The sequence below is a fragment of the Ostrea edulis genome, chromosome 6 (assembly GCF_947568905.1).
Source record: "Ostrea edulis chromosome 6, xbOstEdul1.1, whole genome shotgun sequence".
Lineage (NCBI taxonomy): Eukaryota > Metazoa > Mollusca > Bivalvia > Ostreida > Ostreidae > Ostrea > Ostrea edulis.
In genome coordinates, this window is record NC_079169.1 from 82116779 (window position 1) to 82128335 (window position 11557).

Here is an 11557-nt window from a genome sequence, read left to right on the forward strand (position 1 = left end):
CTTCAAGAAGCCGTAATTCACCCCTTACGGAAATTACCTTCAAATATTAATCATAATTTGAGCATGTTTGATGGCATATTTTTCGACTTATCAGATGATTTATGTCAACTTGGAAAAATAAAACAGTTAATAAACAAATTCATTTTTTCCCATTATCTTTTAATTTTAATATGCTTTTTTGGCATATATCTGCCATGACTTGTCAGATAATTATGACCACTTGTCAGATAGTTAGGTCTCGTCGGATAATTTTCTCCACATGTCAAATAATCAAAAGTAACAGTAAAGGTTATAATGCTTTCACGCCTAAAATATGCCATCCACATAACAACATAGTCGACATAATAATCTGACAAGCCGATACATGTATATAATTATAACGATCTGAGAAGTCGACTATGATGATCTGACAAGCCGATATAAAAATCTGAGAAGTCGACTATGATGATCTGACAAGCCGATATAAAGATTTGAGAAGTCGACTATGATGATCTGACAAGCCGATATAAAGATTTGATAATCTGAGAAGCCCACGTAATAGATATCAGAATAAGGAGATAATTGGAAGTGACAAGTTGACATAATCATCTGACGAGTCAACATAATTAACTGACAAGTCGACATGATTGTCAGTCAAATTCTCATAATTATCTGACAAGTGATAGTAGAATGAGTTTTAAGTAACGTAAAGCAATAATGTTATTGTGATAATCAGGGGATGCTTACTCCTCCTAGGCACCTGATCCCACCTCTGCTGTGTCCAGGGGTCCGTGTTTGCCCAACTATCTATTTTGTATTGCTTGTAGGAGTTATGAGATTGATCACTGTTCGTTATCTTCACCTTTCATAGATAAATGATAGTTTGTGTGTTTTTATCCAGGAAATATTAAATTGTCAATGTTTTTACCAGAAATACGCAGGATCTATAGATCTATCGATACGAACGGTGACAACAAACTGAGTGCCGCGGAGATATTACGAGGAGCACAATTACTGGGGATCAATCCCACACGGGAGGAGGTCAACTCGTGGATGAAGGAAACGGACCAGAATGGTGCGTGTTTACTAGATGAGGAATGGCCGCGTGGAAGGAATTTTTTTTTAAAAAGAATAATCCCCCTCGGTCTCAAGAGTCCAAGGAAGTTATTCTTAAAGAATTCCGACGACGAGGCAATCATTTCTATTCTATTACGGTAATGTTTGAAGCATGTATTAAGTGCAGGTCTTTTATGGGGGACGTACAATAACTGCGCATGACGTCTAGGTATAAAATCTCACAAACACCTTGGCGCTAAAATGGTTTGGTTTGGATGGGTTGTTTTTTTAGGGGGGGGGGGTATTTATTCAACATCAATAGGTTTACTGTGTTTCAATTCGCTAGACATTGTGGGGAAAACTGTATGATAGGAAAATATTGTATTGATGAAGATATGTAATTATCAAATCTATATTGCAGCTTCTTGTTACTGTGTTTATCTGATTGTACATGTATAAATGAACCAAGAGACCCACAGGCCTTATTGGTCACCCGAGTACTAGTTAAAAAGTATCACTACTCCCAATGGCTATGAAATCTTAAAAAAAATCCTGTTCTGAATATCTATATTAAGCTAAATTCTAATGTACAGCAGGAGTATAAAACAAGATGTGTTCTTAAAACTTGCAATGTCCTCAAAAGTACATACACAGATGAAAAGCTTTGTATAATAAAATAGGTGTATTAACATTAAAAGATATGACTAATTTGAATCCATCCTAGAGTCAAAACCCTGGGTTGTGAAATTCACCATTTTTTGTACATCCTTTTCTGCTATTCCTAAGTATGCATTTAGATTTTATACAGTGTCAGCAAACTTGCACATAAATACTATATACCAAGTTTGGCCCCACCCTGGGGGTCAGAACCCCTACCCTGGGGATCATCAAATTTACAATTTTGGTAAAGGACTACCTGTTATTTCTAAATATCCATTTAGTTTCAATTTAGTATGAATAACACCAAAGAAAATGTTATTTAAGTGTTTTATGGAAACCGGAAGTTCCCTGAAGTCCACATTGTACGGATTGAAATTTTAAATTACTATCTGCAGTAAACGCCTGTATTCAATGTGAAGAAGTTGCTATGTTATGTAATTTCTCTATAATTAGGTGATGGGTATATGGGATTCAAAGAATTCATGGCAATCATGAAGACAAAAATGTTAGCGAAAGAACAGGAGAGGAAACAGTTTGAAAAAGCATTTAAAAAGTTTGATACAAAGAACAATGGCTATCTGAATAAAGCGCAACTTGCCAAAGCATTAAGGAAATATGGAGAGGAATTCACACCGGAAGAGGAAGAAGAATTCTTCAAGATCGCAGACGCAAATGGCGATGGCAAAATACAGGTAGAGGGTGAGTTTTCATTACAAGTCTTACATAAAATCATCAAGGGGAAGAAACGAGTTTTAAAATTTGCTTGAAATTGAATATTTTTGGTTTGCCTTCTTCTTAAGGTACTTGGTTGATTGACTGAATATTGTTTAACGTCCTCTCGAGAATATTTCACTCATATAGAGACGTCACCATTGCCTGTGAAGGGTTGCAAAATTTAGCCCTATGCTCGGCGCTTACGACCTTTGAACAGGGAGGGATTTTTATCGTGTCACACCTGCTGTGACACGGGGCCTAGGTTTTTGCGGTCTCATCCGAAGGACTGCCCCGTTTAGTTGCCTATATATTGGAATATATAAGGGGAAACTTTAAAAATCTTTTTCTCAAGATCAACGGGGTTATATTACCCGTGATAAACAAATACCCTTGGAGAAGAGTTTGCTTAATTTGGCTCCCCGGAGGTTTGATGAGGTCACTTATGTACTTAAAGGGTCTTTAAAATTTCTTGTTCATTTACAGTGATAGAAGTTTGACCTCGTTGACTGCCCATAAGGGTGGGGCTAGAATCGGGGTTAAAATTTTACTTGAATGTATGGCATCCCTATGTTGGGTGGATTAGCGATGAAACGATTGTCGCCAAATATCGATTCTCAATCGATTTTGGCTCTTCGATTACGATTATCGATTCTATTTTTCATAATCGATTGCCACTTGTACACTAATTATTATCTAATCCGAGATTCATCTGACTGTTAATCCCGACATGTGCGGGGGAGAGTCAGAGTGGACGCCACATTGAAAAGTGGGAATTCAGTGACACCAGCTAATGTGTATGCTACACATATCCATAAAACTAAATAGAAATAACCCCCAAAAAACATTTATTATCTACATGTAAATACCGATTATATCGATCATTGATCGAAACAATTCTGCCGATTATTTCATACGGAAGATGAAGCGATTGTGGTTATAGACAAAGCTGTTGCGTTTACAGCATCAAGGACCCAACTCTTAGGTTTAGAGTTCATGAAGTAGAGAAAAACAATATACATGTATTGAAAGTAATACAGTTCTGATTATTTCTCTTATTTTGCTGACAGTTGGAACACAATACTCACATTTATTCTATTAAAGCGATTACTAGTGAAGATAGTCTTCTCATACGATTTTTTTTTATCGTTTTTATCATTTCAGAATTTGTGGAACTTTTCATGGGCACTGGTTGATGATCAGAAAAACAACACCTTTACTATATTCAGGGAATTGAAACGAAAATGTATATTAAATTTTATTGTATATCGTTTCGTATGAATTTGGTACACAAAAGTTTGCAATCATTTACAATTATTATTTTATTATATATCATTATACAGATATAAATGCAATCAATTCCATCCTACATATTCGAAATTTCATTAAATGGGTATGTCGAGATTAATTCAAACTTTGACTTCACAGAGAGAGAGAGAAAGAGAGAGAGAACGCGCGATAGAGAGAGAACGCGCGATAGAGAGAGAGAGAGAGAGAGAGAGCAAAACATGAAATAACTATTTCATCAGATTTGCAGGCTTATATAAATCATAAAGCAATGCAATACATATTAAATAATGTTAAGAATTGAATATAATCATAAGAAGGTCAAACTACTTTAACTCCGTCCTCGAGAGCGTACAGCTGCCGCAGCACTCACTCTACACACAAAAAAGATTCTACCAAATTGCCTCTTTTTCACTGCCAGCCACCATGGATTAGACTCGGTAGCCTCACATGGATCAGTGGAACAGAAATTCGTGGCACAGTCCGTGGGATCAGCCTTCCAACGACATAGCGCGTTCATCGTCGCCTGGAAGACGTCAGAATACTCCGTAGACTCCTGGATTTTCGCGTTCTGCCATTCCCGCGTATGGTTGGCATTGTTCAATGTTTGGAACTGGTAGTCTCCATTTCTCATTCTTTCAAAAACCACTGAGTACAGATTGTTTGGATAAGCCTCGTGTCGAATTCTGTTGATGATGGTGTAAGCTACCCCAAGTTTGGCATCCATCGGTTCTTCTCTGGCTTCTCCGAACACCACTCTACCCACTATTTCGAAGTAGGTTGGGTTACTGAAATCAATGTGAAATATTGTTAATTGACAAGAACATATTGAGTGCATGGCAAGTTCTATAGAATCAACGGCCTGAAGGGCTTGAGAGCCAAACATCATTCAATTAGTTAACTGCCGTAAAATGGCTGAGATATTGCCAAAACGGCGTAAAACATCAATCAATCAATCATGAAATTTACAGTTATAGTAGAGGCATTCCTGCTCAAAATCACTATGCCTCTAGTTTTTCCTACACATGCGATTGTAGAGATTATTTTTGATAATTTGACAGTATTTGCAGCGCCCCTAAGGCCCAAGGGGTTCAGGGATCCTGAATTCTACAAATTATCCCCCCTTGACGTAAAGATGCTTTCTACCATATTTGAAAAGAATTGGATTGAGAAACAGTCATATACATGCAAGGTGAAGAAAACGAACAGTGATCAATCCCACAACTCCCATAAGCAATACAAAATAGATAGTTGGGCAAACACGGACCCCTGGACACACCAGAGGTGGGACCAGGTGCCTAGGAGGAGTAAGCATCCCCTGTTGACCGGTCACACCCGCCGTGAGCCCTACATCCTGATCAGGCAAACGGAGTCACCCGCAGTCAAAACCAGTGTGCCAAGAACGGCTCAACAATCGGCATGAAACACGGCAGACAGCACCTGACCCAAGGATAGGTTGTGTTGACGAACTAGATCGTTTTAACGACCATAGAATTTGCGAAATACTGACTTCAATCGAGACTGTTGAAACCCCTGTACCATCAGCTTTTTTGTCAGTAGCTTACCTCGATTTAAAAACTGACTACGCAGAACAAGCTCTTGCATATCGAATCAGTTGAGATATATACACACCATATTCAGGTGATAATGGAATATTGCTACATAAATATGGGAAGTTGACGATGGAGAAGGTGAAATCATCCCGTTTGTCATACAGTTGAGTTGTCGGTTTGCCATTAATGTCTACTTTCAATAAAATATCGAAGTATGAAGCAGAAATGGACGACTCTGTGGTGTCTTTTATTTCGAGCTCGCAGGAATATATCGAATCTACATTTGATTGAAAGTTAATTTTGTTGATAGACAAAACGTCCTCAGTGTATATAAATGTCGAATTGAAGGCCATAGCAAGAAATTTTTTCTTCTCACGTAAAATAAATTCTGCTTCATATGAATATAGAAACAGGTCAGCTAACGAAGGAGCAAAATTCGTGCCCATGGGAATTCCAACAGACTGTTGGAAGACCTGATCACCAAAGACCACGAAGATATTGCCAATGAGGAACTCTAGCATATTTTGTATTTCAACTTCAGAGTACTTGTGCGTGGAATCAAAGTGGTGTTTAACAAAGTAAGTTTTTGGATGACTGATCACTAGATATGAATATTTCCGTTTTCCATTTTTGTTGAAGAAGCAACTGTCTATGATATAAAAAAGTCTAGTCTTTAATTTATAGTGAGGAATGGTCGTGTATAGTGTTGAAAAGTCATATGTTTTAATGTTATTGATTTGGGGAAAATTCTGCGATTTCAAATTTACTAAAAGTTCTTTCGAATTTTTTAGAATCCACATTTGATTAACACCACTTCTGGCATATGTAGTCGCACAGTAAGTTTGAAGTTTCTCCGTCACAGCTGTTAATATTTTCGTGAGGAACAAAGATAGGGGCTTGGTAGAGCACTTACTGGATCCAGCAATATATCTTTGTTTGTAAGGGGTTTTATGTAGTTTAGGAATCCAGTATAGGTACGGTAACTCATATTCATTCGACCCATGGACTGGGATATTAAATGTGTCTAAAACTGAAGCATGGTTTTGAAGAATACTTATAATACGCCGGTTTCGAGATACGTTCGAGTTATTTCCCTTTGAAGGACTCTTGTACATAGTAAGGGGCGAAATAACTTGTTTACATGCGGGAGTGGGACGAATATTCAACACTGCATAAGTGAATGCAAGGTGAAGACAACGAACAGTGATCAATCTCATAACTCCTACAAGCAATACAAAATAAATAGTTGGGCAAACACGGACCCCTGGACACACCAGAGGTGGGGTCAGGTGCCTAGGAGGAGTAAGCATCCCCTGTTGACCGGTCACACCATTCTGTAAGTCTCTCATACGCTGTTTTATCACTCGAATTCAACTGATAGACAAACGAAGTAAGTGATAAGTGTTCAGGGAGTAATTAAATACATGGAATTCTTATTATATCACGTACTTTTGTTGGTCGTAGGTATCATATCCAGGATATTACTTTCAAATATGACATTGTTTTTATGTTTCTGCTTTAGTAAAACATTTCTTTCAATAGTATTTTGTATTTCCAACATTTACATATTTAAAAAGAAGCCGCTTTAATACATTTTATCGTCTTCCTCACTGACAGAAAGTTGGCTCTGTCCCACTTAGGCCCTCAAAGTTCTACTAAATGTACCTCCTACACAGGAGAGATTTTATCTCGAAACTGGCGTATTATATTATACCATATTGCACTACAGAAAGCGAACGGGGGGGGGGGTGTTATAAACCTTTTCCACAGCAAAAGCCTATGAAAACATCTTGTCACTAATACACGTATGTTATATTGATGGGGCTGTAAATGCTACCTTAACGTTAAACGGAAAATTTCAATATGTGGAATAATTTCCTTTGTTTTAAATGTTGATATATGATAGTTCTGACCATAACAATATAGGTTTTATCATTGTGGTCTGATACGATGACGCATTGTTTTTGTTTTGTTAAACTGTCACAAATTCGAAATTAGAATACCGAACGACTGCGTCATTTTTTTTTATTCGATAATACGCCTTCCGCTTGCACGTTTGTCGCACCGTGTAGTCACTGACTGTCGCCTTCATCAATCAAGTGAAATAGAAATTTCATATCTCTCTCTCATATTATGTGAAAGTCAAGATTTTAAGACAACCTCAACATACTGGTTATTTAGAATTTAGAATTCATGGTATCTATATTTAAATGATGATATACACTACATATTAATAGGGGCTGTATTTCCTGTATGTAATGATTTTCATGGTATCTATATTTAAATGATGATATACACTACATATTAATAGGGGCTGTATTTCTTGTATGTAATGCTTTTCTTGACTTATATTGTTGAGAAATTTTCTGATTCATTAGCATTTAAATGATTGTCATCTGACCTGCCAAGAAGCAAATGTGGTTTTACTCACAGTGGATGATGACCTCTGACCTAATGTATTTTCTGTAGATGGGTTTGAATTAGTCCCCTTTTTACGGCAGACTTATTGAAAATATGCTAGTTGGTCTATATTTGCACTCTCGTCTATGGAGCTTAAACAGAATTTTTCATGAACAAATTGTATTATTATATCCCCAGCTGCTTTTTATACAATATCCACTTTCTCTTTGATAATTTACAAACAAAAGTCAATGTAAGAAGCACTTACCACAGTTTACAATACACAAATTGGGTAGATGCAAGGAACACGAAAAGACACAGAAAGTTCCACATGATGCCCGGTATTCTCCACGCAAGCCAAAGGTATTGTGTTTCATACAATAAAGGCGTGCGCTTCATTCATGTGACCTAATGTCAGGAAAGTTCATAGTATGCATTAAAGAATCCAAATGAGGAATATGATTGTCATTAATAATTACGTAAGTCTTTCATGTAAAAATAACTCAGAACGTGCATACTTTTATTTCTTGATATTTAATGAAATGATTATATTTAACGAATTATTTCATAAATAGTATATTCAAATATTGTCCAGAAATCGCTAAACTTCGCAACATTTTATTCTTCAGAGTGCGTAGTTTAACCTCCATTATCACCGGGACAGGCATCACAATTAATTACTATCTCTCTGACAAGTGCGGTGATAGAAATTTTCATAATCGTAAACAATCTCATAAAATCCTACCGAAGTTAAAATCATTATGATGAAATGCAAATCAAATGCACCAGATTATACAATCATCATTTTTCTGTGTTTATTCAAAGAAATTATGGTTAGATATGCTTCAATTACATGCTTTACAGTTGTAACAAGAGGCCCATGGGCCTTAAGGTTCACCTGAGTATCACGTGCCGATCTGCACACACACACAGATATTATATATATATATATATATATATATATATATATATATATATATATATATATATATGTCTTTATCAAGAGATATATATTACATAAACAAATAACACGCAAAAACGACAAGTATCGATAAACTACATTGGTGACAAGAGTGATACACTGTTATAAGATTTACAAATTCATACAGTCACGAAGATTCGGAATAAGACCTACTTGTATCAACGAATTGTTTATTGATTCAAAATTTCATTTAAAACTACCGTTTTACACGAAGTTTTTAACTTGAAAAAATGTCGAATTAAAACATTAGGTCAAATACCTGAAGAAAAAACCCGCTTATTTTTCAAAGAGGGTGTTGCACCGAAGCGGGAATTTTCCCTACTCGGAGCTCTGTGCCAGCACTCGTGACATAGAACTGACCTTCATTCATATTTATACTCATTGCGTATTTGCCATTTAAATACCTGAAGAATTCCCCAGTACTAGGGACAACCCTAAAACATTTTATGTGTCAATACATTATACATGTAGTCTAAAGATAATTTTTGAAATCGTGAAAATAATTGTCTTCTTTTTTCTGAGTATCAGATGCAATGTTTACGAGTGTATCAAATATTCTATACTACTACAGTCCAGAAGCTCTTATACTCGTATGTATTATTAGGTCACCTGAATTCATTCTGGTGACCTATTGCTATCTGTTTTTGTCCGTCGTCGTTCGTCGTGCGTCGTGCGTTAACATTTGAACATTTTCAGCTTCTTCTCTGAAACCCCTGAACCAATTTCAACCAATTTTGGCATATAGCATCTGAGGGTGAAGGGGAACAAAAATTGTGAAATTCGTGGTCCCTGCCCCCCTGGGGCCTGAGGGGTGGGGCAAAAACCATCAAAATGAGTGTAATTTTAAAAAATCTTCTTTACTCCTGGACATCAAGAAGCCAAACTGTGGGCATAATTATAATGAGCATTGAGCCCTCTACCAAAATTGTGAAATTCATGGCCCCTGGGGCAGGGGTTCTTGTGTTAGGGGGGGGGCTCTATTGGTCATATAGTGAAAATGGCAAAAACCATCAAAATGAGTGTAATTTTAAAAAATCTTCTTCTTTACTCCTGGACATCAAGAAGCCAAACTGTGGGCATAATTATAATGAGCAATGAGCCCTCTACCAAAATTGTGAAATTCATGGCCCCTGGGGCAGGGGTTCTTGTGTTAGGGTGGGGCTCTATTGGTCATATAGTGAAAATGTAGAAATTCTTTGAAAATATTCTCTGTCTCTGGGTATTAAGTAGACAAACTAATAGCATGGTAATGATGAGCAAGGATGCCTCTTTATACCCCCGCAACAAGTTGTGTGTGTGTGTGTGTGTGGGGGGGGGGGTAATGATGAGCAAGGATGCCTCTTTATACCCCCGCAACAAGTTGTGTGTGTGGGGGGGGGGGGGGTATACTGGAATCGAGTTGTCCGTCTGTCCGTCCGTCCGTCTGTAGCCGCAATGGTTTCCGGGCTCTAAAGCATTATCCTTTCCATCTACCGTCACCATATCATACATATGAACTACCCATGGGATGAAGATGTTCCCTATCGATTTTGGGGTCAAAAGGTCAAAGGTCAAGCACACTGGACATCGAAGTAGCAATATGGTTTCCGGGCTCTAAAGTGTTATCCTTTCCACCTACAGTCACCATATCATACATATGGATTACCCATAGGATGAAGATGTTCCCTATCGATTTTAGGGTCAAAAGGTCAAAGGTCAAGCGCACTGGACATTGAAGTAGCAATATGGTTTCCGGGCTCTAAAGCGTTATCCTTTCCACCTACAGTCACCATATCATATATATGGACTACTAATGGGATGAAGATGATCCCTATCGATTTTGGGGTCAAAAGGTCAAAGGTCACGCGCACTGGACATTGAAGTAGCAATATGGTTTCCGGGCTCTAAAGCGTTATCCTTTCCACCTACAGTCACCATATCATACATATGGACTACCCATGGGATGAAGATGTTCCCTATCGACTTTGGGGTCAAAAGGTCAAAGGTCATGCACACTGGACATCGAAGTAGCAACACTCAGAAAAGAGGTAGTTTATACCTATTACCAACACCCTTTTGGAGATTGGGGTAAGCGGGGGGTATTCTTAGTGAGCATTGCTCGCAGTACCTCTTGTTAAAAATTGTGAAATTCATGGCCCCTGGATCAGGGGTTCTGGTGCTAGGGTGGGGCTCTATAAGTCATATAGTGAAAATGCATTATTTCTTTGAAAATCTTCTTCTCTGTCCTTGGGTATTAAGTAGACAAACCAATAGCATGATTATGATGAGCAAGGATGCCTCTTTCAAAATTGTGAAATTTATGGCCCCTGGGTCAGGGGTTCTGGTATTAGGGTGGGGCCCTATTGATCATATAGTGAAAATGCATTTTATTTCTTTGAAAATCTTCTCCTCTGCTGCTGGGTATTAAGTAGACAAAGTAATAGTATGATAATGATGATCAAGGATGCTTCTTTCAAAACTGAAATTTATGGCCCCTGGGTCAGGGGTTCTGGTGCAAAGGCGGGGCTGACCACATAGCTATTCAATGTTTCTTCCATCCAAAAGTAAAATTCTTATATTTAAACACAAACCTAATTCAAACATTGGAAGGTTGTTACATGATACTCAGGTGACCTATAAGGCCCCTGGGCCTCTTGTTTTCTACAACCAACAATTGGCAACTACATGACTCTGACCACAAAACAAAATATGGGAATTTAATACGCATTAATAAAGTTCAACATTATTCGAAGTAAATGCACCTGTAAATATTGATTCAATATAGCAGTTTGCTACTGGAATACATATAAACTCAAACTGTTTAACGGTTATTTACCTTGTTTGGCCTTAAAGGTTTTCTTCCGAAGCTTTGCATAGTTCATAACGGTTTTTCGTAAAAGGCACCATGCCTTTGTCAACAACTTTCATTCTGAAAAACATACAAGTTCTC

At 37.5% G+C, this 11557-nt stretch overlaps 2 protein-coding genes across 2 annotated transcripts in view; one reads left to right on the forward strand and one right to left on the reverse strand.

The window, feature by feature from the left end:
• LOC125646268 (calmodulin-like) overlaps positions 1-4261 on the forward strand; it is a 5116-nt gene extending 855 nt beyond the window's left edge. Inside the window, exons 2-4 of the mRNA XM_048872492.2 lie at positions 911-1054; positions 2149-2394; positions 3571-4261. Coding sequence (XP_048728449.1) covers positions 911-1054; positions 2149-2394; positions 3571-3602 — 422 coding nt within the window. The 3' untranslated portion in view covers positions 3603-4261. The remainder of the gene's footprint in view (positions 1-910; positions 1055-2148; positions 2395-3570) is intronic.
• Positions 3651-8316, reverse strand: LOC125646265 (uncharacterized). Its single transcript, XM_048872489.2, has 2 exons — positions 7915-8316; positions 3651-4481 (listed from the first exon to the last, which is right to left on the reverse strand). The coding sequence occupies exons 1-2, from the start codon at positions 8043-8045 to the stop codon at positions 4025-4027; spliced, it is 588 nt and encodes a 195-aa protein (XP_048728446.2). The 5' UTR covers positions 8046-8316; the 3' UTR covers positions 3651-4024.
• Positions 8317-11557: the final 3241 nt, after the last annotated feature.

Excerpts from the sequence above, each read along its gene's own strand:
- LOC125646265 (XM_048872489.2), bottom strand. The coding sequence starts at position 8,045 with ATGAAGCGCACGCCTTTATTGTATGAAACACAATACCTTTGGCTTGCG. Across the intron at positions 4,482-7,914 it reads TTTGTGTATTGTAAACTGTG|TAACCCAACCTACTTCGAAA; the intron begins GTAAGTGCTTCT and ends CATTGATTTCAG.